This window comes from Rissa tridactyla, chromosome 4 (assembly GCF_028500815.1).
Source record: "Rissa tridactyla isolate bRisTri1 chromosome 4, bRisTri1.patW.cur.20221130, whole genome shotgun sequence".
Taxonomy (NCBI): Eukaryota; Metazoa; Chordata; class Aves; order Charadriiformes; family Laridae; genus Rissa; species Rissa tridactyla.
In genome coordinates, this window is record NC_071469.1 from 61,455,575 (window position 1) to 61,482,076 (window position 26,502).

Sequence of the window (26,502 nt, forward strand, 5' to 3'; positions counted from 1 at the left end):
GCTCGCTAACACGTATATTTGTTCTACTTAGTTCTGCAGGGTGATTTTTTTTTTTTTCCCCGGTGTGGTTTTTGACGTAGAGTTGAGTTTCTGCTTTTGTTTCTTCCTATACTGTTTGGTATTTCTGATGGGAAATAGCAGAAAACTGATTACGTTCCTATTCTTATTCAAAAGGAAGAACGTTATGATTTTAATTTTATGTTTTAATTTTTCCTTCATCTTTTATGTTTTGAAATTCTGCATTTCAAAAGCAGGATCATTATCATTCAGAACATTAAAGCATGTCTTTTTAATAGCTTTCCCTTTTAATGTGAAAGAATGGAATTGAGGAGGAAAAAACCAATCTGTCTTGAAGGAAATTCTCTGTTATCTAAGGATTTTCAGTGCAGCCAACAAGAGAGGATCTTGAGCTCAGCTGACTTGGAGTGTTATCCTCTGCCTTGAGTAACTTGTAGAGTACAAAGAACCACTTTCATAATGTTATCACCAGCAAAGTCCATCTGGTCCTGCCAGCGACAAGGGGATTATTTCAGCTTTTTATTACGTCAGTGAGATTTTAGCATTTTAGGATTCAACTGTCAAGCTGTTGGGGGAAAGAGGGGAAAGTTAGATTATAATTGAAACTCTGTTGGGGGAGAAATTAAGTGAATATTTTGCCAGTAATTTTTCTACCCGTATTTCCTTCTATTACTCAGTCTCCTGATGGTTTGTCCTTGTGAAATCAGATTAGAACGCAATGACTTGATTTGTTAAGCAGGCAGTGATGACAATGAGCATCTGTTTGTCTGGTCCAGATTCCCATTAACACCTAGTAACATTGTCCTTTCTTGCTATTACTTTTATACAGAGCAGCACAGAAGCTTAACCTGTCTTCGAAGAGAAAGAAATACCATCCGCCCCTGCCACACACGCACGACTTCTCTATTTATGCCACTAACTTTAGTGGCATCCTGCAGCTCTGTCCTCCCCCAGCACCACCATGCCTTCTGAGAGCTGTGTCCAAAATCAAGGACAACCCTGGCATTGGAAAGGTAACTCTGGATTTCAATTTTTTAAATTAGTTTTCTGGATGAATTTTAACAGGGCTGGAAGCTTTCAGCCTAGTACAGGGTCGGATAGGCTCAAGGGAAGGGTCTTGGGGTAGAGAAATAGCCACAACTGATTGAATATGCCTGAGAGCTGTTATCACCTGTTGACTTTGGAAAGAGTTGGCAGCCTCAGAGCAGATTCCGTGCTAGAGCGTTGGCTTCCTTGAAGCCAGTTAACATCTCTGACAACAACATTGGCAAAGGTTGGTTTGTCTTTCCCTCTATTAAAGCAAGAGACAAATTTTCCTTTGGCATCATTGGTCCAAAACCAATGCACATGCAGGCTTCACCTTTGGTAGACAGTAGTCTCTGCATTGCCAGCAAGGCGCGGCCTCTGTTGCTGTCTGTCTGCTTGAGGGTAAGGAGATACGTTGAGGGGGCTTTGCTTCCCTCTGCTTCATGTGTCATTGTAAATCAGGAGTATGGAAATGAAGTAGCAAGAGAGAAATAGATGTCTCTCCGATTTAGGAAACACAGCACCTTTCAAATTGTAAAATTTGTGCTAATTTTATTTAAAATTAATTAAAATACAACCCGATTATTTAGAGCTTTATTCATAACTGTTTAATCACCCACACAGCAGAGTCTGAATACTTATTTACATAGGTTATAAGAGATTAGTGTTTGAAGATAGAATTGAAGTAAGCAATGTGCACAGGAGAGCTAAAATATGCACCTTGAGTAACCATACAAAATCAGCATTAACATAAAGAGATTGTCAGCCTAAATACCTATAGCTGACGCTGTTGCTCACGGAGAACACTCTGTATTTCTTAAGCCAGTGAGTTTGTGCTAAATGGAAAACAAAGGAGTAATTGGGGCTATTTTAAGCAGGTGAAAACTCACAGATGAAAATGTGGTTTCTTCTCCTGGTTTTCCAGTGTTTGTTAGAAAAGAGGATGTAGTATTAAATGGTGGAATACAGCAAACCTGGCATAGTAATTTAGAGATTCCCAGGTGGAGGAGGTTTTGTTAAGGAACACCCTTTCTACGTGTGTGTTTTTGCAGAGCCCATTTGTTGTGCCTGCCACTTCTCCATGAGGCTTAGCACTTGGCTGTGCCACCAGGAACAACAGGGAGTGTGGCATTTCTGAGGCTCTTTGCCTTAGGACCTTCAAAGCATGTTTGTATCTTCTTGTGCCTGCAGCTCGATACAACTGTCTTTGCACCTCATTGCACTTGAACGCCTGCAGTTATGTGGAGCCAAGAGACTTCAGCCTTTTCCCTGTGCTTTGAGGGTGGCTGGTGGAGCTTACCAGCATGACTTTGTGCCTCGTGGAAAGCTATGGTTTATCTGCTGTCTTCAAACAGATCAACAAAGTCTAATAAAGATCAAGTGCATGATCCCAGATGGCAGGAGATTATATGCCTTGGATCATGTGGTCTACCTACTTTGTTAATTAGTGAGCACAGCAAAGGGCTTTCAAAGGGAAGAGCTCTACCAAAATGCCAAGGTGCATGTCAGGACCTCAAGCAGCTGTGCTGCTCAGCTGTATGAGCTTCTCCTCCAACGTGGCATATATATGTATCCTGTATGTATGCTGGCAATGTGGGTGGTATTTCCCTCCCACCTGGCACACTACACCAAGAATTTCCAGACTTAATGGATCAATAAGCTGCTGTTCACCCTCAAGATGTCTCTGTTGTTTAGCTCTCCGCTGAAAACGTTATTGAAGATACTGTTTGTTTGGGCCCAGGGTTCCAGCTGTGTCCTTCTTGCCATGTACTTGGTGACCACAGTTTGGAAGAATCCTGTGCTGGAGAGGATAAGAGCTCTCTGCTAATTGAATCAACCTTTTAGTTCTTGAGTTAAGATCTAGACCAATCAAATGGTGATAGGGTGTGCTAGTTACTAGTTTCAATGCTCCTCATTATGAGGATATATTACCACAATTGAGAGAAGAATCAGCAAACATTGGCAGATGTGCTGTGGTCCTCTGTTAACTTTAGTCCCTCTTCTTATAACAGCTTTTTACTTTACACTGCTCCTGGTTATCTTTTTCCGTGGCTTTTTCTTACAGCCTGTCCAATCATACGCATCGGGGACAGAATCAGTGGTGGATTCTGGAGTCACTTTTTCCTACTGCAGCATCTGTGGCTGATGCTTTCCTTGGTTTCTGTGATGGTTCCAAGGTCAGCGGTGTCCCTCGCCCTATTATTATTGTGTGGTTACAGTGGTTTAAGCAGCTGGTGGGGCAGCCTTTTCCTTCCTCACCTCCCAGCTTGCTGCTGTTTTGTCTTTCATGGTTAGTTATGATGTGGAGAACTGGTTTCCTTTCTGGTTTCTGCTCTAGAGGTAAGAATGTAGCAGCGCTGGTGGGTTGCCTAATTCCTGCCTAACTTCACTTTACCGAGAATGACCCACTGAGGACCAGTCGTGAGTTCCCTGAGCACAGATATCTTGACAAACTTTAATTCCCTTCTTGTCAAATGGTTTCTTTCAGACCAGGACAGGATTCCATAGAGAAACGTGCCTTTTCTTACTGTGAAGGGGCTGAAGAGATAAAATTTAAGAAGAGAGTAAGTTGTGTTAGAATGAAAAATAGAGTAATAAACTGGAAACCCATGAAGTGCCCAAGATACTTCAATGGGAGCAATGTGACTCCCTGTATGAAAAGCTGAAGAGGTGAATGATATGTCAGCTGTGTGGAAATTCCATTTATTGAAAGTAAGGCCTGAATACTACAGCGACTATTTATTACATGTAGTGACACACTCTAAGTAGTCTTATTTCTTTTGTGAATCTGCTGAAAGCTTAGAGCAAAGTACATGTTGAAACATTTACAATGACGAATATGATTGGCTTCCTGTATTTCCCCTGTGATGGTAATTCTTAACATCCCACCCCTCCCCCCTCCCCGATGCTCAGGGTTGTCTTTTAGCTGGTATTTAATATATTACAAGAGACACAGGAACAGAATATGGAAAATGTGATGTCACTTTGGGGCCAAAAGGGATAAAAGGGCTCCAGCAGGAATCTAGAAGTATAGCGTCAGTGTAATGCTGACTTTCAGACCAGGCAACCAGGCAAAGTGGTTGAAACAATGATAAAAACAGAAATTAGCAGGCACGGGTTAATGTGATATAGTAGAGTTCAGCTGATGAAGCTTGTACAGGTCGAACGCATACGTTGGTGTTCTGTGGAAGAGCCAGTGAGCATTTGAATAGGGTTGGTCTGGTTGATAGAGTGTATTTGGATTTCGAAAAAGCTTTTGACAAGTCCCCTGACCTAGGTTTCTTAAACCCTAAACCTGTCATGTATTCTCTAGTGGTTTAATAACTGGTAGGAAACAGGAGGGCAGATTTCACACTGGAGCAAAGTTAGCACTGGTGTCATATGGAGGTCCGTGCTGTTCCGTGTCTTCCTAAATGGTTTGGATGAGGTGGTGAAGCTGCGTATTCAGAGTACCAAAACTAAAACTGACTGTGAAGACTTGCAAAAAGATCTCATGCCGCTGGAGTTACTGGGTGGATAAAGAGGCAGATGAACTTTAGTAATGATTAACACAGGGTAATGTGTGTAAGAAAAGGAGCTTTAACTATGCATGCACAAATGATAAGCTGTGAGGAAATCAGGCATGACCGTAGCCATTTTACCAGCCATCACGGAAGCTGCAGCATTAGGTTTATCATGAGTCTGAGCTTCTAAAGAAATGCTTTATTGAGTGTTCAGGAGGCAAGAAGATTAAGTATCTTTAGTTTTAGGGGGTATCTAACAGTATGTGACGTAACTACATGTTCCTCTTCAGGCTCATAATGCTTAAGTAACAGTCACCCATTGATGTTTGGTTCTTTCCTGGCCTTTTTCCTTGAGGTAATATCTTTAAAGAAGTTTAATAGAGGATGGTAACAACTGAAGAAATGTGAAAATTTAACCTTCTCCCCCATGTATTTATCTCTAAATTACCTTCTCAGAGGGGAGCTATTGCTGTGCCTGAGTGAGGGAAGAGCTGGATCCTAAGCCTCCAGCATGCAGAAGAAGCAGCTATGTGTCTTTTGCTGCTGGTACAGAGTTGGACCCTAGTAAGCCTAAACCTTTGGAAAAAAGACCTCACCAAACAAATTAACCTCCCTACCTGGAATTTTAACTTTCTTATTTGATGTGCAATTTCAAAGCTGCCCTACCATGATTATTTTCTTTTCCTGCCAAAGAAACTTCCTTAGCCAAAGCACCGATTCAGTGGAGAGCTTCCCCATCCATTAAATCCTTTTCATTAGTTTTGAAGTTAAACACATGTGGGCCCACTGCTGAATGAGGTAGGTGCCCTGGTAATGGAGAATGCAGAAAAGGCGGAGTTACTGAATGCTGCCTTTGCTGCAGTCTTTACTGCTGAGGCTCGCCCTCAGGAACCTCAGACCCTGGAGACAGGAGAGAGAGCCTGGAGTAAGGAACACTCTCCCTCGATCGAGGAGGATTGGGTTAGAGATAATTTGGGCAAACCTGACACCCACAAATCCGTGGGCCCTGATGGGATGCACCCGTGAGTGCTGATGAAGATGGCAGATGTTATTGTGAAGCCATTCTCCATCATCTTTGAAAGGTCTTGGAGAACAGGAGAGGTGCCTGAGGACTGGAGGAAAACTCGTGTCATTCCAGTCTTCAAAAAGGGCAAGAAGGGAGGTCCCAGGAAACTACAGGCTGTTCAGCCTCACCTCCATCTCTGGAAAGGTGATGGAACAGCTCATCCTTGATGTCATCTCTAAGCATGTAGAAGAACAGAAGGTCATCGGGAGTGGTCAGCATGGATTCACCAAGGGGAAATCATGCTTAACCAATCCGATAGCCTTCTACGATGGAATGACTGGCTGGGTGGATGAGGGGAGAGCAGTGGATGTTGTCTACCTTGACTTCAGCGAGGCTTTTGACACTGTCCCCCATAACATCCTTATAGGTAAGCTTAGGAAATGGGGGTTAGATGAGTGGACAGTGAGGTGGATTGAGAACTGGCTGAACGGCAGAGCTCAGACGGTTGTGATCAGTGGCGCAGAGGAGGCCTGTTAACTAGCGCTGTTCCCCAGGGGTCGGTATTGGGTCTGGTCTTGTTCAATATATTTGTCAACGACCGGGATGAGGGGAGAGAGTGTACCCTCAGTAAGTTTGCTGATGATACAAAGCTGGGAGGAGTGGCTGACACACCAGAAGGCTGTGCTGCCATTCAGAGGGACTTGGACAGACTAGAGAGTTGGGCTGAGAGGAACTTAATGAAATTCAACAAGTGCAAGTGTAGGGTCCTGCACCTAGGGAGGGATAACCCCGTGCATTGGTACAGGTTGACCTGCTGGAGAGCAGCTCTGTAGAGAGAGACCTGGGAGTCCTGGTGGACAACAGGATGACCATGAGGCAGCAATGCCAGTTGTCTCCTGGGGTGCATTAAAAAGAGCATGGCCAGCTGCTCGAGGGAGGTCATCCTCCCCCTCTACTCTGCCCTGGTGAGGCTGCATCTGGAGTACTGTGTCCAGTTCTGGGCACCCCAGTTCAAGAAGGACAGGGAATTGCTGGAGAGAGTCCAGCGAAGGGCTACAAAGATGATCAAGGGAATGGAGCACCTCTCTTATGAGGAAAGGCTGAGACACCTGTGTCTGTGTAGCCTGGAGAAGAGAAGACTGAGAGGGGATCTCATCAATGCTTGTCAATATCTAAAGGGTGGGTCTCAAGAGGATGGGGCCAGACTCTTCTCAGTGGTGCCTGCTGGCAGGACAAGGGGCAACGGACATGGGAAATTCCATCTCAACATGAGGGAAAAACTTTACTTTGAGGGTGGCAGGGCACTGGAACAGGCTGCCCAGAGAGGTGGTGGAGTCTCCTTCTCTGGAGATACTCAAAACCCACCTGGACGCGTTCCTGTCCAGCCTGCTCTAGGTGAACCTGCTTTGGCAGGGAGGTTGGACTAGATGAACTCCAAAGGTCCCTTCCAACCCCTGCAATTCTGTGATTCTGTGAATTGACTGAATTGAGCATAGGCAGCACCAGGACTATCTTGGATGTTTTTGTGGTGACTAGAATTGGAATTGGTCAGCCTGGCTGACAGGTCCTGTCACTGTTTGTGGGACCTTGTCCTGAACTTGTGAGCTTGATGGACATTTGGGGAAGGGAAGAGGCTTGAATTCTTGCTTTTTGTTAGCTGTATGACTATAGCAAAGGCAGTAACTGTGCATTGTCAGACCTGCTGCAGGAGGCAGGAGTGTGAAAAGACTGTGATGGCTAGTTCTTGCACTAGAACTCAGTTATTGATTATTTGAGCCCAAGATCGAAATTTGTTCTTAGTCTTATATCATCATCTCCGTGCATATCATACAGTTCTGCTGTGGTGAAGTTGCTATATGTTTTTTTATGGTTGAATGCGTTTGTCGCTAGAGACTTACTACAGCAGAGAGCCTATATTTATCTTTTGCAATTTCTTTTTGTAATTTATCATTGTTTCAAGTACTCTCTTGGAAGGTGGGAAATAAATGTCTTACTAATTTCTTTTACATTTCACAAATACCAATTTTCCCCCTTATAACATTTTTAGCAGGAGTGTGTGGACTTTTCGTGTGATACAAATCTTTAATTAAGCCTTTTGCTTGATTTTCTTTACTAAGAGTGCAAAATGTTATACACTCTTAGAAGTGCTTGCAGGCTTTGTCCATGTTCAGGAATACCAAGCAAGGAAAAGTTGGTGTGGTTGTTTTTTTGTTTTTTTTTTTTTTTAATAAATAAAAATTTAGAACTGTAGGTCTATTCAGGACTGTTTTTTCAAATAATCAACAATAATCAAACTCTCATGCACAAAGGAAGATCCCATTACTAATGCAAACTGGATACTGAAAGGAATTTTGCTCGCTACTGATAAATGTTATGTAGCAAATTTCATACCTTTCTCTTGAATGTGCCAAAAACATCAGAGTCCAAATCATTTAGCTGAAACCTACTTAAAAGGCAATGATCCAGTACAGTATGATTCTTGTAGCTGAATCATTTTTGTGGTCTCTCTGGGTGTTATTAAATTTAATGTCAGAATAGTAGGAAAGACGTCTGAAAGCCATTTAATATTGTCACTGGAAAGAAGTTAGATTATGCTCAATTTCTGACATTAATGTGCTACTTAAGATAATTTATCATATTGTGGTATTAAAAAAGACATCCTTTTTACAGTGGCTGCTGCATAGCATTCTAATTTGCTATTTTTCTCTAGCATGGTAGGAAGCCTTTTTCATGCAAAATGTTTTTTCTGGGGTTCTATTCAGCTCATTCTTTATAATACTGCGTCACTTACAACAGCAACTTTAAGTGCTTGTCTCTCCCAAGGATCCTGTCAATTTTTTATGTTAGAATGACAGAATCCTCCTATGTGAGACAATTGAAGTGGAGCGTTTAAAGAGAACCTGAGTTGTCAGACATGTTCCTTGGACAGGTATATACATATTGGTCTCCATTTACGTGTTTTATACATTTACTTTTGTTTATGCTTTACCAAGCCATAGCTAAGGTACTGGTAATATGATTTACTGATCATGCAGGGTTTTCTTAAGTGTGCTGTATGTCCCGTTCACTGGTTCTTACGATGGTTTGATGACGGATAACAAATAGGTACTTAATTTTGTCATCTTTATTGCTGCTTGTTTCCTAATGACTAGAGTGTTATTTCTGATATAAATCATGTATCATACTAAGTGCTCTTCTATCCATGTATGTAGTCCATATCATCCAAGGTACATACATCCCTGCTGAAATGCCTTGAACTGCTTAAATTAGATAAAAATACACAATGTCTTCTACTTTGTTTCCACCTTTAAAAATGAAATAGTTTTCTTCACGTCTCCTGGGAGTAGAGAATCAATCCTTGTTGAATAGAGTACAATACAGAAGTGAGGGTGGGTTTTTTGGGTGTGTTGTTTTTTTTCTTTTAGGTTTTCCCAGGGGAGCTAGATGGTCTATGCTACTATGGCAGTTTTGCATATAAATTTGCCATCCATTGGTAGTGGCAGTATATGAAAGGCTTGTAAGAACGACCCTCAGTAAACCAATTTAGCAAGGGTTATATATCTGTCAGTTACAATTAAATCCATGAAAAACATCGGCTTGGAACTAGGACTTTTGTAATTTGATTTACACTGTAGTTGAAAAATAAGTGATTTCAGTGGAAAATGGTCTTTATTCAACTGAATGTGAATTCTTTGTAATTTCTTGCTGGGAAATCTTAATTCAGAATGGTGGATGTCTAAACATAGTCATTTAATTAACCTGCTGTTATATGCCATTTTGTGAACATTGGACAAAATTAACTTCCTGGCTGCACAATGCCTGTCAAGGATGTGTATTTCCAGGGAATATTTAGTGTCTATTCAAATTTGATATAACGACATTTATTGCTAGAGACCAAATTGCTTGTTCATTTAGGGATTATGATACTGGTGTTATGCAGAATATGACCAGCATTTTTAGAATGGATTCCAGTATAGTGCCAGCACTTTCCCAAAATATAGATGGATAAAGTCAGAATTTATTTTAGTAAAAAAGGCTTGAGTGCATGTATTTTAAAATTCTACATGCTTTTTAATTCATTCCTGCTATTTTTTCCTTCTCATTCTGTCTAATTTGAAACTTGACAACTATATAGCATCAAATGCTAACAAAGCATCACTATAAACACATGAACACTGCACATCCATTAATTTCAAAGGAGGTACCATATGTTAACATTTATGCCTGTGCTATCATACTTGGCTGGGTCAGGGTCTTAATTTCCTCAGCATTCAAAATGCCATGGAGTCTTAGCCATTACTTAGTGAATTAGTGGAGTCTTCTCTGTCTACATGTCTGCCCCAAATTTAACTGCATAGAGTATTTGGCACCCTTCACTCCACTGAAAGACGAATGACCAACTTTCTGAGATATATACAGTTATGTGGTTTTTTATTTTTTTTTTATTCATTGTCTAAAACATGTAAAAGAGCTTTGTGATCATCTTAGGATCAGAATCCAAATCACCTGGTTCTTTTAAGTGTGAGACTGTCCTTCCCCTTCGTCTGGTCTCAGAGTTGATAGCCCTACCATCTCTCTTAACTACGGAGTAATAATCAATGTGAACTTGACTCTCTCAGTCTTCTGGCTGTTTCTGTCTAAAGTTGTGTAGGATTGTGTCATTCTCTCTGTTATCACCGGGTCTTTTCTCTATAAATTCAGCCCTGGACGGGATTTCTTCTGGGACGACACATGCCTCATTGGTCTTGGAGGAGTTTTGTGTTCATTGATGCATGACTTTGCCGTAGCTCCATTCAATTCAGCATATCCAAAATATATGGTCTGCATTAGACAAAACTGCTAGCTTGCCTCTGGCCATCAGTCTCGCATTCATGTCAGAGAGTTCCTTTGAAATCTGGGTTTCACGGCTTTTTGGTCTGTCTCTTACTTTTTCCAGACCTGCTTTCTGACACTGACATACACTTGATGTTTTGCACTATCTTTGACCAGTCCTGCAGCCACCTGTTATTTTAGTTGCTGTGACTCCCCTGTCAGGTTGGAATTGTTTAGGTCAGAATTGTTAAGTATGCATCTGTATTTGACTTTCATAAGGGTTCAAGATGTCAAGGATTAGAGTTTTGGCTCAGGGCCCCAACAAATCACTGATATTTGAGTGTACTGTATGTTTCTGTGGTTCTCTAGAGGTCTCATCAGATATTTCTAAAAACTGTATGGGGTTTAGTCCCATAGTTCTCCACATGGCCTTTGTCTTCCAAACAGGGGATTCATTTTTTTTCGCGCTCTCATTTTATTCAGAAATCTGCCCTTTGTCAGTTTGTCTCCCTTAAAATTCTTTACGCATGCATAAGACTGCGATAGGACTTTTGTTTTTATGCTACAGCATCCATCCACTGGGTTTGCCCTTACGTACCTGGAGCAAATGAATTCTAGCTTGCTTTTATAGACTTTCTTTTCCCTGACTTCCACTGTAGGCTGACAGACAAATAAACTTTTAAAATAGAAAAAAAATTCATTGATTGCTATGAATATCTGTCCCATCCTTGACTGACAGTGCAGGTTAAAATTACACCCATTGTTGTGCTGGTTAGGTGGGCCTCTGACCTTATGCCACCCATTTCTAGGGCTTTTCCAAATTATGTGCTTGTTTATTTACTTTTTAAATTCTTTATCTTTTAATGGCATATTCAGGATGTATTTGCCATCTTCTTTTCCCAAACACTTTTGATTTTAATAGGGTTTCCTTCAGCAATTTTGCTGACCTCGTGGTTCTTGCAGAAACATGAATTTGGAAAGTTCAGCAGCTGAGTGTTAACCCCTAGTGTACAAAACGCACCAGATTAGAGTCAGTTAATTAATGAGATACTTCAGTGGTTGGCATGATTTAGGCTGTCTTCAGGCACTGAGAAAAATGTTAACAATGTGCAAGTATTGTCATGTTTGTGTTCCTTTTATTTTTATTTGCAGAAATTGAACTCAAATACAAATCTATCCTCTTTTTTTGTATCAAGATCCTCCATTAAAGTGGAGCTTCTATCCAGAATTCAATGTCTCTGTGAAAGTCTGTGTACAAATCCTTGTATCCTTGATAATGATAAACTTCCTCTTGTAATTCTTTTTCTTACTCTGTATCTTTCTGTGATGTTGAAGAAGAAATACAAAAAAGGGAGGGGGAAAAAAAAAAAAAGAATTGTAGAATCATAGAATGGTTTGTGTTGGAAGGGACCTTAAAGACCACCTAGTTCCAACCCCCCTGCCATGGGCAGGGACACCTCCCACCAGACCAGGCTGCTCAAAGCCTCATCCAGCCTGGTCTTGAACACTTCCAGGGATGGGGCATCCACAGCTTCTCTGGGCAGCCTGTTCCAGTGTCTCGCCACCCTTACAGTAAATAATTTCTTCCTAATATCTAATCTAAATCTCCCAAAAATCCCCAGTTCTAGCAGGAAGGGTCACCCCCATCACAGGAAGGATGTGCCATCTTAAGTCTCCTTAAGGAGTCTAAAAGTGGTCAGGTCAGAGATGCCCTGAGCCTGAGATGACTTTTCCGAAATTGCCGTATTTGTATTGTCTTTCCTTTTTTGTGTTCTTTCCTCCCTGCCCCCTTTCCTTTTAGCTTCCCCCCTCCCCGCCCCAGTCCTGTTCTTATTCTTTCAGAACTGCCTTATTCTTCCATTTCTTCATCCATTCTCCTCTAAATTCCTTATCTTGTGTTTTCTTTGCTTTGTGCAAGTGTTACCAGTAGCTGGTACCGCCGCAGTTGGAACTGACCATCGGAAAGCTGGCCATATTGTTGAATAACTGCCCTCAGAGGGTGTGATCCTGAGTGGGCCTGAAATTAGTGTTATCGCGCTTAATTCTAGTCACTCATTTTCATAGGCAAATAAAAGTATTAGAGTGCAGCGCAGGTATTGCTGCTATGCTCTCCGGTTATGGGCCAAAGCAACTTTAAAATTTGCAGTTTCCCATGTTTTCTTGAATCCTCCCCTCACTGCAGGCCCTTGTATCTGGATGATTTCCTGCACTGCACGTTGCTATCTCTACAGGTGAGCATGCCTTTTGTACGAGGACTAGATAAAGAGACCCAGGAGAAGATGCAGTTAAATTGATCCTTAAGGCAGGAACCACGCTGGCTCTATGGTACGCTGCTTTTTCTGCAGGACTCATCCCAGAAAAGTACTGGGATGAACTTCAGAGCTGAGAATAAAAACCTGTCACTTCAGATTGGTCCTGAAACACAGGAGGGCGAGAACTGTAAGAAGAATAAATGGTATAACACCAAACCTTTCTTTTACGTACTTAGAAGTGTGTTCATGCACCCAGGATCTGCCTGCGCTTAGTTTTTGTTGTTGTAAAGGCATACGTTTGAGTAATCTTTGTGCTTACTGGTGCTTTCATGAGCATTTCTGCTTCACTTCTGAGTGAAGTCAGAGTCTGGCTCAGCATCGTGAATGAGTGTGACACATTATTACCCTACAGTTTCTGGCAGGCATCACTTATGGATAGATTTAGTGGGCAGAGAAACTAAATTTGAAATCAGTGTTTTTCTGCTCTGCAAATCAGCTTTTATACACAAAACACTAAAAGAGGAACTCCCTGGAGCTGCTTTTCCTGGAGCTGCTATTTTAGTATCTTTCTGCTTCAGAGGGGTGGTCTCAAAAAACTGATTTGATGTACAAGGTTTTTGTGGGGGTGAAGCCATCTTTGTATTAGGGGGAGCAATGCTCTAATGGAGGTAACTTACTGTTTAGGTCAGGAGCAAACCAATTTTCCTCTTATCTAAGCTCTGGCTGCTATAATCTAATAATAGGTGGAAGAGAGAACAGAAAGGACTGTTTAGAGAAGTGCTTTGAAAACAGGATATATTTTAAAATTCATTTTAATCAAGTGACCCTGAAGTGGGCATTTGTACTTACATATATATTTAGGTTTGGTTGAGTTTGTTTTTTTTTTTTTTCCCCGAGGGAGGTTATTTTTCTCAGTACCTTGGTAGCATGTCAAGGTTGAGCTAGCAGGCTAATGCACAAAGCTGGCTTCATGGAGCTTTTAAGGAAACAGCCTTGAGCGTGTCACCTCTGATGCACTTGGCTTTTGAAACAGCTGTTTCATTTATTCTAAGGTTCGCTTATTTTCTGGGACTGTATTTTCATATTCATATCACTATGAAAGGGGAAAGAAAATAAAGTGTTGAAATTGGGAGGCTGCTTGAGTCAATAGGTGGAAGAATTTGCTGCTACCTTTGCTGGAGTCTCCTGCAGTGTTTACTGGTGGGGTCGGTTGTTTCTTAACCCTTTGCTCGGAAAAAATGTTGGGGAAAAGCTTTTATAGCTGCTTTCTGGAAAATATTTTCTGTGAGGATGCTTGAGTAACTGTGCAAGGATGCAGCTTAGCCCCCATAGAAAGTAGGCACTGGAAAAATGAAACAGTTGAGGACCTAAATGAAATGCTCAAATTACTCCCCCTCCCCAGCTGAGAAAGACAGGGACAGCTTGGCGTGGTGCTTACTGCTGCATCCACCCATCTGCTGTGGATGATCCTGGCTTGGACGCTACATTTTGCTTGCACCCACTGGCTGCAGGTGTGTATGCTGTCACCTTGTCGGGTACGAAGGGCAGTCCTAGAGGGTGACTCAGCCTGCTCTGGTCTCTGTTCGTTCCTTTCATTTCCCATGTCATGCTTTGCTGAAGTAGTTTTTGAGCTTTGGTTCTTTCTTTGCCATTGTTTCTCTGGATCCAGGAGCGATAGGGAAGTGCTGACTGCAAAGCACATTTTTTTGTAAAGACATAAATAATGTGTCAGTGTAGCAAGTGCACACTATTTTAGTGAAAACGTGTTCTCAGAACATAGTAGATAGGAGTCAAATTGTTCTCGCAGATTTAAGGTTAAATTTAGCAACAAAAAGTTACTGAAAAGGAGGATTATTCTTTATCAGAGATGGATGCTTTCCAAACCCAGCTTCCTCATGCAACGTCCAGCACAGAGCTAGAGATGGGTCTGACTCACATCAGCAAGCGACCACGTCCTCTCTGTTTGGAGGGTTCATCTGGCGATTTGCAGCAGAGGGGTTGCTATCTGTCACTCCCCTTCCAAATCGGGTGCAAGTGCTGTAAAAGGAGTTAGTGGGTGTTTTGTGGGTCAGTAGACGCATTGCAGAAGATGAAGCTCCTGATGGACACTCTGGAGAGTATGGGTGTAAATTGTTCCAGCTCTGATGGCTGTGGTGAATTACAGCCATGGAGGCTCTTCACCAGTGAAACTAAATGGTTGACACTGGTGCTGCGAAAGTTGTCTGGTAGTTGGATAAAGAGATAATACTGTTGTTCAGCTTCTTATTGAAACATTTCGTATCGGCCATGGGAAGTCACTCTGGCCGAGCACTGCTTTTCTCTTAAGTTTGAACAGCTGAGCAGTGCAGAATTGAAAATCGGCAAAGCGATGCACTGCGCCTGTAATAGTCATTTACTTCAGTGCAAGGTGTATAAAACACGCTGGTTCTGACCTGGGAGCATTTCATAAGGATAAATGGTTGTAAGTGGGTGTGAGGCAGTATTTCACAGTTTTTCAAAGAGTATGATTTCCAGGAAGCTTAAAAGAAGCAGGTGTGCAGCCTTTGCTGAACTTTAGTGAGACCCAGTCACGTGGCTCCCATAAGCTGCTTTGGAAATCGCAGCCAACACGTCTGAGCTCTCTAAAAATGCTGTCTTAAAATGCCATGTGTAGGAAATTGGCATTTGCAATGCTGCAATGGAAATGTACTTTGTGAGTGGTTTCTTTTCAAGCTTTTTGACCTTCTAATGCTTTTCTTTCTTCCTTCCATCTGCAACTAACCACCAAAGAGCCTAGCAATGACAGCATAAAGGTGTCTGCCTGGGAAGGCTATAAGAGAAGCACCTTTTTATTAGAAGAATGTGAACCAGGAATTGAAAGCTTCTAGATATAGTTCAGTTTGAATGCACTAGCTGTTTGATCCTTGTGTTATTCAGACTGATTTTCAGAGTGGATCAGTTTGTGCTTTCGGTCATGTTAAGTACTTGAAAGGTAGGAGACTGGAGTTTCCTTTTCTTTAGGCATGGTATTACACCTACAGTGGATTATACCTGCAGACCAGACATTTATAAATTGAAATGGTAAAACTGGAACAGAGTCAACTGAAGGGACAAAGTGCACCTTTAAAAGCTAGTTCAGTGAAGACCCCAGGGTGGAAACCAGGCTGGAAAATCTGGCTCTAGTTTTGTCCCACGGTTGTTCTGACACACCTAAATATTACAAATGAACGTGTCATGGGAGGGGGAGTGGGTTTGGGAGGAATGCTTCGCATGCATTTATCTGTAGCTGGGAATTCAAGTTGTTGCTTTCTTCTGAATTCTTGCAGGTGAAAGTGATGGTAAGGATTTGTCCCTCTCAAGGAGCTCATGAAACATCCGAATCCATGTCCTTCCTAAAGGTAGACCCGCGAAAAAAGCAAATCACGTTTTATGACCCAGCGGCAAGTGGGCCTTCCAATGCAGGTCACAGGAGAGGAGTTGTTGCTGTCCCAAAGATGTTTGCCTTTGATGCGGTTTTCCCCCAGGATGCTTCGCAGGTACTGGAGTCACTCCCATAAACCTCCTGAGTCTTCTCATGGCCACTGCATTTGATTGCCTTAAGAGTTCTTTTGGTTTCTGGGGAATTTTATTTGAAGGAGTTGCCTTAATGCCTGGAAAAAAACATGGTAATTAACAGATAAGTGGGTAAATTCTTACATTTTCAGTTTAGCCAAGATGTAAAATTAAGGAGTAATAGCTGGGGAGATGGATTTGCCGACTAAATTATCTTCCTGCATTTTCTCTTGTTAGAGAAAGCCACACAGCCAATTTGAGAATCGCTTTTCCATCCAGTTAGGTTTTAACCCATTTGATGTCACTGAAATAAAGTCCTTCCCCACTGCTTTCAATGGGAAATGAACATGTGCTTAACGTTAAACTAAATGCTGCTGTTAGAAGAAGAGATACAGCTAACCCTGTGGGATTGCTATACTGAAACAGTTAGGGAGTTTTTCTATTTTCTTTGCCTTTTCCAGGTAGTTTATACTATGTTTTTGACTGATTATTTTATCTTGATGGTGGTGCTGATGGTGCATGCCTTTCTCCTGCCCTCAAGGGTGTAGGAGCCCACATCTGAAAACTGATACACAGATAAGAGGGCTGGTATTTTGAGAGGATAGTGGGCTGCAGTATATTTGGTGAGACTGGGCACCTGAATTTCCGTCTGGGAAAAGTCTTGGGCTCAGAAAAAGAGCCCTAGAACAACTTTGAAAAAAGGAAAAAAATTAAGCAGAGTATGAAGAACTACTTAAGTTTGAAATGCCTGACAAAATATAGGGTTTGGTGAAAGAAAAATAACACACAAAATGTCCAAGGTGAAAATGGTATATTAATGTTGAGAAAAAATGACAAGATCTAGTTCAGAACCCCACTCTCAGATCTTCTCCTAGGATTTCGTTTAATTTTTGGGGTCCCAAACTAGAGATATAAAAATATCTATTAGGTCCAAGTTCTAGCCAAGCACTGAAAGATGGAGGATAGCCTCCCACACAGATCAGTGTCTAAAGCAATGGTAACCATGCCAGGAGGCTGGGTTTAAGACTCTGCATAAGCTCAAATGGCCGTCTTCAGGCAGAAATATGCACCAGTGATCTCGACTTTAGTCCCGAACTGGAAGTGGCTTTTTCTTACTTGTGTTGCCAGCCCCTGCTGCAAGGTGGCCAGTCACAGCCTGCTTCTCTGCTGGTTTTGGCACCAGTCCTTCAAGTTGTTGACCCCTAGTTTGGGCTAAGGCTCTTTCAGGTCCTTGTGGTGGGCCTGTTGGGTGGCCTGTTTGTGGTGTTTCTGGGTGACGCTGGCCAGCACAGCCACTTCTGTGCAGGCGTCGTTGCTCGAGGCAAGCTTGCTGCCATGCACCTGCAAACAGAGCCTTATCATTTCACCATAGTTACATATTTACACCAACCCTCTCCCCTACCCCCAGTTGCTGTACTTAATAGATCATCTTATAGTATATTTGAAACCCTCGCTGGCGTGGATAAACTGGTTTTAGTACACTCGGATATTTTAGCAAGTTCTCTTCATTGATGATGATGTTTCCCCTGGAAGAAGAAAATGTGATACTATAAATCTTATTCAGGGATCTTAATGCATTTTCTCCAGTATAACTGTCTGTTTAATTCCTGTGAGCACTCTTGAGTAGCTTAATTTCAGTGGAGTTGCTGCTATTGCTGAATAGCCGTGGCTAAGCTATTATACCAGCAGGAAGCCTGGTTGGATAGCATTCAGTTTGCTACATTAGTCATAGAATCAATATTCCAAGAGAATTGGTTTAATAGAATTGAGAACTACTTTAGGCTGCAGTAGCATATTTTATTATTTTTTAAGATAGCATAGTTACTAAAATAATAGGACTGATGCCATAAAAATGGGGAGAATATTACACCTCAAAAATATTGAGTCATTCATTTCATTACAGAGGAATAGTGAAAAACAGAGCAGTATATGCTCTTTTACTTATTTGTCTAATCTTTCTTTCAGGCTGAGGTGTGCTCTGGAACAGTAGCAGAAGTAATCCAGTCTGTTGTGAATGGTGCAGATGGTTGCATATTTTGCTTTGGTCATGTCAAGCTTGGTGAGCTCCCAAATTCGTTACAGTTAATTACTATGTCAGTCTGGTAATTACATGCTGTCAGCTCCTGGAACAATAAACCTGGAGTATATGAATAGATTAGAATTTCTTTTTAATTAGCTTTGCAAACTTATCATGGTTTATTTCTACACTGGGATTGTAAGTTTTAATTTGAAAAGGTAGAACGTAACATCAGATTAGCTTATTCAAGAAAAAGTTTATATAGGTGCATTGTGATGAAAATGAAAAGAGCAGAGATGTTTTTAACGTTAATTTGCTGTGGGTCTGAGTTACAAAAATTGCAAAACTGATTGAATAAATAGTAATGGATTAATAATTAAATACTTTGCATTTTTGCATCTGCTCTTTCCCATTATCTGTGCAGCACATGGCGTTACATGTAGTGTACAGTGATGATATGAAGAGGATGCTGTCTTGTACAAGAAAGGTGAATTAAGTTCATGTTTGTCTTTTCATTCTAGGAAAATCTTTTACCATGATCGGGAAAGATAGCTCCACGCAAAGCCTTGGTATCATCCCCTGTGCAATTTCTTGGCTCTTCAAATTAATCAATGAACGTAAAGAAAAAACTGGGACTCGTTTCTCGATTAGAGTATCTGCTGTGGAGATCAGTGGCAAAGATGAAAACCTTAAGGATTTGTTAGCTGAAGTAGCCACTGGCAGCCTTCAGGACGGCCAGTCTCCTGGGGTTTATCTGAGAGAAGATCCAATATGTGGAACCCAGGTATAATGGATATCGCAACATGGATTTTTCTGAGCCTTTCTTCTGCTTTATATTTCCTTTTATCTGACAACAACTATGACAACTTTTAAGACAGTAAAAAAAATTTATTGCTTTTAATTTATAAGCCCTGCTCCCATGGCGTACATATTTGTTTCTTTTAGTGCCCTGGAGATTTAACCAGTTTGGAAAAAAAAAAAAAAAAGCCCCTGTGCTAATTAGTAATTTTCTTGTTTATATTCAAGCTTCAAAACCAAAGTGAGCTAAGGGCCCCGACAGCAGAGAAAGCTGCCTTTTTCCTTGATGCTGCAATTGCTGCCAGAAGTACCAGCAAACCTGAATGCGAGGAAGAAGATAGGAGGAATTCACATATGCTTTTTACTCTTCACATATACCAGTATCGCATGGAGAAGAGTGGCAAAGGAGGAAGTATGACCCTTCTTACCATATTGTTTATTTTTAAATTACGTGGTTTGGGGTTAGTTTAAGCAATAATTTGCAATAAACTTAAAAAAGAAAAAATGAAGTGAACCTTCAAGCTAATGGAGTCACCTTTAACTTTGGTAGCTGCGGCTAATATCTGGTTTCCTTTCTATTAATATTTAATCTGGTAGTTATCCCATGCTGTATTCATTATTTTCCTCATTTGAATACATTTTGAATACCAAGTTTGGCTTGAGTCCATGCAAGAACGTGATGTACAACTGTTTTTCCCTTTTGTTTTAGTGTCTGGAGGACGCAGCCGTTTGCATCTCATTGATCTAGGGAGCTGTGAAAAAGTGCTGAGCAAGAGCCGAGATGGAGGAGGCTCTCTGTGTCTGTCTCTCTCTGCCCTGGGCAATGTAATTTTGGCCTTAATTAATGGTGCTAAGCATGTGCCATATAAGTAAGTGAATTATTATCTGCATTATCTTAAATTTGTGGCTGGTGTTACCTTAGCAATGAATTGCATCAACAATTTACTCTTTACCTAAGATGAAGTTAAAAGAAGTTCTGTCAGAGAAGGGTTCGTCTTCTTTTAAGGTCACTTCTATATTACAGATACGTATATCTATTCTTCTACCTGTCTGTACGTATATATACATACACACAACTTTTAAAACATCACACAGTAACATGAAATTCTTAATTATATGCATATTGGTATATACTTAAGTTGGGCGAGATGCTGGGGAGGGTTTGATTGTTGAAAAAAGCAGGGGAAAATGGCCCAAATGTTTTCTTTCCTTCTATCTCCTCTTAGTTTCCTGGGTTTGGAATTCAGACTGATCTCAGCCAGCTGGATGTTAGTGAACAATTTCATCAAAATTTCATAGGATTTTCTCTCCCTTTTCCAAATTTAAAAATTGTATTGAAATTTGAGAAAATACTAGCAAGTTTACCAAGTATGGTCATCAAAGGTTGTTATTTCTGTATGCCTTTTTGAATGATACATTTTTTCAATTAAAGAGAAAGAAGACCACCATGTTGCACACTTGTTTAGCAGAAGTAGTGAACATTTAGGTGTGTTCCTTTGTGGAGTGTACCTGACAATAATATTATGTCAAACACACCTGTGGGGAAGCCAGCTTAAAGACAACAGCCACATTGTAAACACCCTTACCAGAACTTGGCCTTCGGTCCTTAAATTTAATTGCTGCTTGTCTTCACGCGTTATAACTTTGTGCCGTTGTTATCAATCATGTCATTTCACATATTTATCTAGTGCTGCATCACAAACAGGTGTTCTTTCTTTCTGTATTAGGCAGGAAGATAATTTCCTCAGGCTAATTGCTAGGTTTGTGGATGGAGTAGAGGATGGATGGGCTAGAATAGGGAAGGGCAGATCCTCAACTTTGTCGCCCACCATGGTTTAGTGAGCAGACATGACAGTAGTTCCTACATGTTGGGCCAGCTCGGGGGGGCAATAGGAAGCAGCCTTCAAGGAGCCCGGGGAAGATGTCTTGGAGACCAGTGGAGGACAAAATGTCACCTGCCTTGTCAGCTTTGCTGTCCATGGCAGAGGACATGCATCACCAGGAGAGCCTTCAGAGAGAAATTCTGCTTCATGTTTGCTATGTCAGACCACAGTACAGCAGGCAGAATGGAAACTATATTAGCTGGGGTGATACTGATAATATATTGCTGATATCTAACAGTGTTATGTTTGTTTAGAAATTTCTTACCATTTTTGTTGACTTATTTTTTTCTTGTTATCAAAATAGTTTGAAATATTGCTCACAGAGCTTAGCTATCCAGGAACTAAGTCTGCATAGCTACAAAAACAGCACTAGTGAGCTTTTTGGGTAAGATGAGCTAAACCTGACATAACGAAACCATTTATCAATCAATTGTTTTACAATTGTCTAAGTAACAAATAAAATGACTTATCATACTGCAAATACAGGCAGATAAATAATTAAAATATTGATATCTCTTGTATGTGTACATTTAGACACATTTTAAGTGTGGTCAATTAATAGGAGCTTATTTCTTATCTACATGTACCATACTTGCATATGTCCTATGAGAGTGGAAGCACAGCTTGTGGTGTAAAAATCTGCAAGAAAAGATTGTGATTTCCTTAAACCATCCTGGTGCTCTCATTTGCTACACAGGGACAACAAGTTGACAATGTTGTTGAGGGAGTCGCTTGGGAACATCAACTGCAGAACTACTATGATTGCGCATATTTCTGACTCCCCAGCCAATTATGCAGAAACTCTCACCACCATTCAGCTTGCATCGCGAATCCACCGAATGAGAAAGAAGAAATCCAAGGTTCGTTCACAAACAAGCAGAAATTAATTCATTTGAAAATTAGTTTTCCTAACCTCTTGGTGGAGGAACATGGGATTTCTCGGTGGTAAGAAGGAATACAAAATGCATAAAAGCTCAGGAGAGGAACTGACAAATGACTTGGCACTGAGCCATCATCCCGCCCCCCATTCTTAATCCTGAAATTCCCTTCTTTTTGTTCCAAACACGTATTCTTTCTTTGCTTATGTGCGGAACTATCTCAAAAGGTCCTATTTGTATTAATTAAACAATAAGAAAGGAACAGAAAACTGTTGAGGAGAAAGACAATGCATAATATTTAATGGAAATTATCTGAAAAGGTGTGATTGTTGTATTACTTCTAATACAGTAAAATCTACGTAGAGTGACCTTGTTATTTTAATTCATACTCTAATGTTTTTTCCACTAGATGTAGTTGTGATAGTATAAACAAAGCACAGAGTATATAGGAAACCTGACCTTTTAATCAATTATATATACATATATATACACTTATATATCAATCAGTGTTAATAACGTTTCCCTTATTGATCATTTGCAGTATGCATCCAGCTCGTCTGGAGGAGAGAGTTCATGTGAAGAAGGACATGTCCGAAGACCGCCCCATTTGCGACCATTCCACCCGCGAACTGTTGCCCTTGACCCCGACCTTCCCGTCCTGAGTATATCTAGTGATCCAGATTATTCCTCCAGCAGTGAACAGTCTTGTGATACTGTCATCTATGTTGGTCCCAGTGGTGCAGCTTTGTCTGACAGGGAATTGACAGATAATGAAGGTCCTCCAGAATTTGTTCCCATAATCCCATCTCTAAACAAGAAGAGAAGTAAAGACAATTCTGCTAGTGGTAGGAGTTCTGACAAGGACCATTTTAAATGCAACACTTTTGCTGAACTGCAAGAAAGGTTAGAGTGCATTGATGGAAGTGAGGAACCCATGAAATTTGCTTGTGGAGAAATCTCTGTTGTGTCCAATTGTAGTCCAGTCCCTGGAGGTACAGAAAATGCACAGTCTAAGATGATAAAGGAAAAAATATCTTCTCCTTCTGGAGGATTTAAGAAACCAGCTCCACAAGAAATTGCATCTCCCAAAAAAGGACATAACCTTCCTTTCCAGGCTGTTGCACCAAAGGGCGGCAATGGCAATTGTCATGAAAAAAGCACACCTCACTTGAAAACAGAGCTTTCCAAGCCACAGAGCAGAGCTGACAACAAAATAATAGACGCCGTACTGGAGGGAGAGAGAGAGACAATCACCGATTCCCCGCAGTCCTCAAGGTATAGCCCTTCAAGGAATCCAGAGCAGAATAAGGCCACAGCTGAATGTGTCGTTAAGGAAAAGTCCTTGTATGTGAAGAGACCCTTACCAAGCCCAGCACCTCCACCTCCACAGCAGAAAGAGCACATACTGAGCTCCAAAGCTGAGAATTTGGAGCTGGACAATGGCAATGCAGTTCGGACTCCTCCTGTGGGAATGAGCAAGCAGATGGGAAACAAATCTGAGCAAAACCCTGTAGGAAGCATGTTCCTGGTTGGTAGCAATGGCCAGAATCAATCAGGTGCGATAGAGGTACACAGCTTCAGGTCAGCATTCAGAGGGAAATGTTTCGATCGGGATATATTAACCACCACGGTGACTTTGCAGCAGCCTGTTGAGCTGAATGGAGAGGATGAGCTTGTTTTTACTGTGGTGGAAGAGCTATCCATTAGTGGGATTATGGATAATGGAAGACCTTCCAGTATCATTAGCTTTAACAGCGACTGCTCCCTTCAGGCCCTTGCATCAGGTTCGAGGCCGGTCAGCATTATCAGCAGCATAAATGATGAGTTTGATGCTTATACCTCACAGGAGACTTCTACTGGTGTAAATATTGATATTGTTGTGCCCTTTGCTAAGGACCCCTTTACCAGCAGCAGACGTTCCTCCATCAGTTCGTGGCTTAGTGAAGTCAGCATCTGTACAATCGAAAGTGATGGAGCCCAGTCTAGTGACAGTTTTGTTGCACAGTCATCTTACAGCTGTAATAAGTCCGAGGAACCCTTCAACTTGGATTCATCCCATTTATCTGTCCCCCTAAAAAGCGCTCTGAATGACAGTGGATTTTGCTTCTCTGAACTGGAGAGTGAGAGCTTGAGTTCCAGCAAGCTCTCCTCGGGCATCAGCAAAAGCCCTCAAACCTCTGAAACTACCAAAGCATCTCAGATAAAAAGTGCTTTTTGTGTCACTGATCAGCCCGTAAAAATAAAATTTAGTAATTCTCGCGATACGCCTGTGATAGAAACAATACATTCTAGTCTTCCTAGGAAAACAAAAACTACCTCGTCTCCAATCCACAATAATACTGTCCTCAGCTATAAAGAGCTGCAGAATCCACATGCTATATTTGAAGATCCCTGGCTGTTGCGCACTGATTATCAGTTGGAAGCAAAACCTGCAGACTCACTGCTGTCTCCAAAATCTCACACATTTGGTACTGAGAAGCAGCCAGGAAAAGCTGCCCAGTATTTTGGCGCAGCACCCAGGCCAACGAAGTCGCAGACTATGCTCGCCTGTTCACAGAGGGTTGTGGATGGTTGTGAAATGGCCTGCAAATCCTCCAGCGGAGCTGCAAAGAAGTCAGAAGTTACGATGAAGATGCCACAACTGAAGAGAGGAGCCACCACGCTGGGAGTGATGCCAGTGTCGCATGCTAACAGTACTTTGTCGGAGGCTGTATCTCGAGGGAATTTGGATGCTTCCTTGGCCACCGGCAGCTTGAAATCATCACTGGGAAAGAAGAGCACACCACAGAAGTCAACCATGTTGCCTAGGCCAGGTGGGCCAACACCTCCAACACCTCCTGTACGCAAATCGAGCCTGGAACAGAAACCTGTTGGTCTGGGTAATGGCGGGGGAAAAGCCTCCAGCCTGGACTTTGCCAGAGCTGCCACCCCAAAGGTTGAAGATGAAGCAGATTTGAGGTTGAAAGCTGGGTCTTACTTCAGTGAAAGTGCCAGCAGCAAAATGAACCTGAAGGGCGACCACTCTTTGCCCAAGATGACGTCCAGCTTAAAGGCGAAGGCGCCAAAGAGTGATGCCGTGCACCGTTATGGGAGCCACATGTCCCTGGAGAGGTGCGACAGCCTGACGTCGGTTGGATCCAAAGCAAGCTTGGTGAGGGAGAATGGGAGCAACAGCCGGGCAGGGCGCTCTGTCCCCAGGCTGGGGGTACCCCCTGTTGCCTCCGGTGTGGGTTTACCACCGCCCTTCACCACTGCTGCACCCAGTAAAAACAGCCAGGCAAAACCCACAGCTAACCCGAAAGTGCAAGCGAACGGGAATAAAAACCGGGGCCTCTCCGCCAGTGGGTCGAAGTCTCTCAGTTCCTCTGTGAAATCCCTGGCGCAGCCGGCAGGGAAGGGCTCTGGCATGGCCCCCGGTGGGAAGGCAGCCCCCCGCTCCGTGCAGCCTGTCAGCGGCAAACCCGGCCGAGGGACCATCATGGGGACCAAGCAGGCCATGAGGGCGGCCAACAGCCGTGTGAATGAGCTGGTGTCGGGCGGCTCTGCCAAGGTGGGGCACTTCCGAGGCTCCACCGACTCCGACAGCGGCAATGACAGCGGCATTAACCTCAGCGATGAGAAGTCGCAAATCCCGGTGCTGCCTTCTCCGTACAGCAAGATAACGGCACCCCGGCGGCCTCAGCGGTACAGCAGCGGGCATGGCAGCGACAACAGCAGCGTCCTAAGTGGGGAGCTGCCGCCGGCCATGGGGAGGACGGCTCTGTTTTACCACAGCGGGGGCAGCAGTGGCTACGAGAGCATGATTCGGGACAGCGAGGCCACCGGCAGCGCCTCCTCAGCGCACGACTCCATGAGCGAAAGCGGGATGTCGTCGCCAGGTCGGATGAGGAGCCTCAAGTCCCCCAAGAAACGATCGACAGGTAAGAAATGAAAGGGGAAGGTGGTGGCTAGGTGTCCATGCTCCACTGCGTCCCTCAGGATGGGGGGTTGTCATGGCGTCTCTGACAGAGAGGGAGAGGAGGTTTGGGGGAAATTCAAAAGTGTGTAGGCGGACTGCCTGCATGCGCCTGCGTGTGGACGCATCTTGCTGTGACAGCAGCTACTTGTCATTTATTTCACTTCAAAGCTGCAGGTGTGACACAGGTGCTGCGGCAGAGAGGGCAGGAGAGGTGCCGGGTGCCCCGGGGCGCCAGCAGCCTCCCTGCGAGGGAGGAGGCAGCAGATGTCCGCCGGCAGAGGGGAGGATGTTTCTTCCTCCCTCAGCAGGGTCGGCAGCAAGTGCGGCACCAGGGCGGCCCAGAATAGGAGGGTGTTATGAGTGGGTTGGGAAGAGTGAGTGTGCTGGGTGGGCGCTGATGAGTTTTTGTGAGGATCCAGTGAGTGTCTGGGAAGACAGGTGGAGAGAAGGGCAGTGAGGAGAGGAGGAGCTCTGCTGCCAGGCGTGTGTGAGGGAATTTCAGTGAGATGGGGCTGGGACTGTAGTTTGGAAACAAGAGAATAGGCCTGGAGGGGAAAGGAGTGTGAATTAACGAGGACTGATGAATGTGTGCTAGATTATCCAAAGGTAGGGCTTAGGGGCAGAGCAGTAGGGTGCATATGTAACATCCACCAACTCTTACATTAATGCTACCAGCTAATTGCAAAACTATTGTATTGCGCTGTAATAGTGTTTTTATAAAGAAATTTTAGAGTGTACACGTGGATACCATAAGCAATAGGAAATGGACTGGATCCTATTTCCAAGGCAGACGTGTCTGACCATGCCATGCAAAGGTGGG

At 42.7% G+C, this 26,502-nt stretch overlaps 1 protein-coding gene across 2 annotated transcripts in view; it reads left to right on the forward strand.

The window, feature by feature from the left end:
* The window catches only part of KIF26A (kinesin family member 26A), a 103,966-nt gene that overhangs the window by 71,069 nt on the left and 6,395 nt on the right, over positions 1-26,502 (forward strand). For both annotated transcript variants that reach the window (XM_054200314.1, XM_054200315.1), the window contains exons 5-12: positions 848-1,031; positions 15,923-16,132; positions 18,114-18,207; positions 18,687-18,949; positions 19,192-19,375; positions 19,673-19,832; positions 21,544-21,706; positions 22,266-25,644. In XM_054200314.1, the coding sequence (XP_054056289.1) occupies positions 848-1,031; positions 15,923-16,132; positions 18,114-18,207; positions 18,687-18,949; positions 19,192-19,375; positions 19,673-19,832; positions 21,544-21,706; positions 22,266-25,644 (4,637 nt within the window). The remainder of the gene's footprint in view (positions 1-847; positions 1,032-15,922; positions 16,133-18,113; positions 18,208-18,686; positions 18,950-19,191; positions 19,376-19,672; positions 19,833-21,543; positions 21,707-22,265; positions 25,645-26,502) is intronic.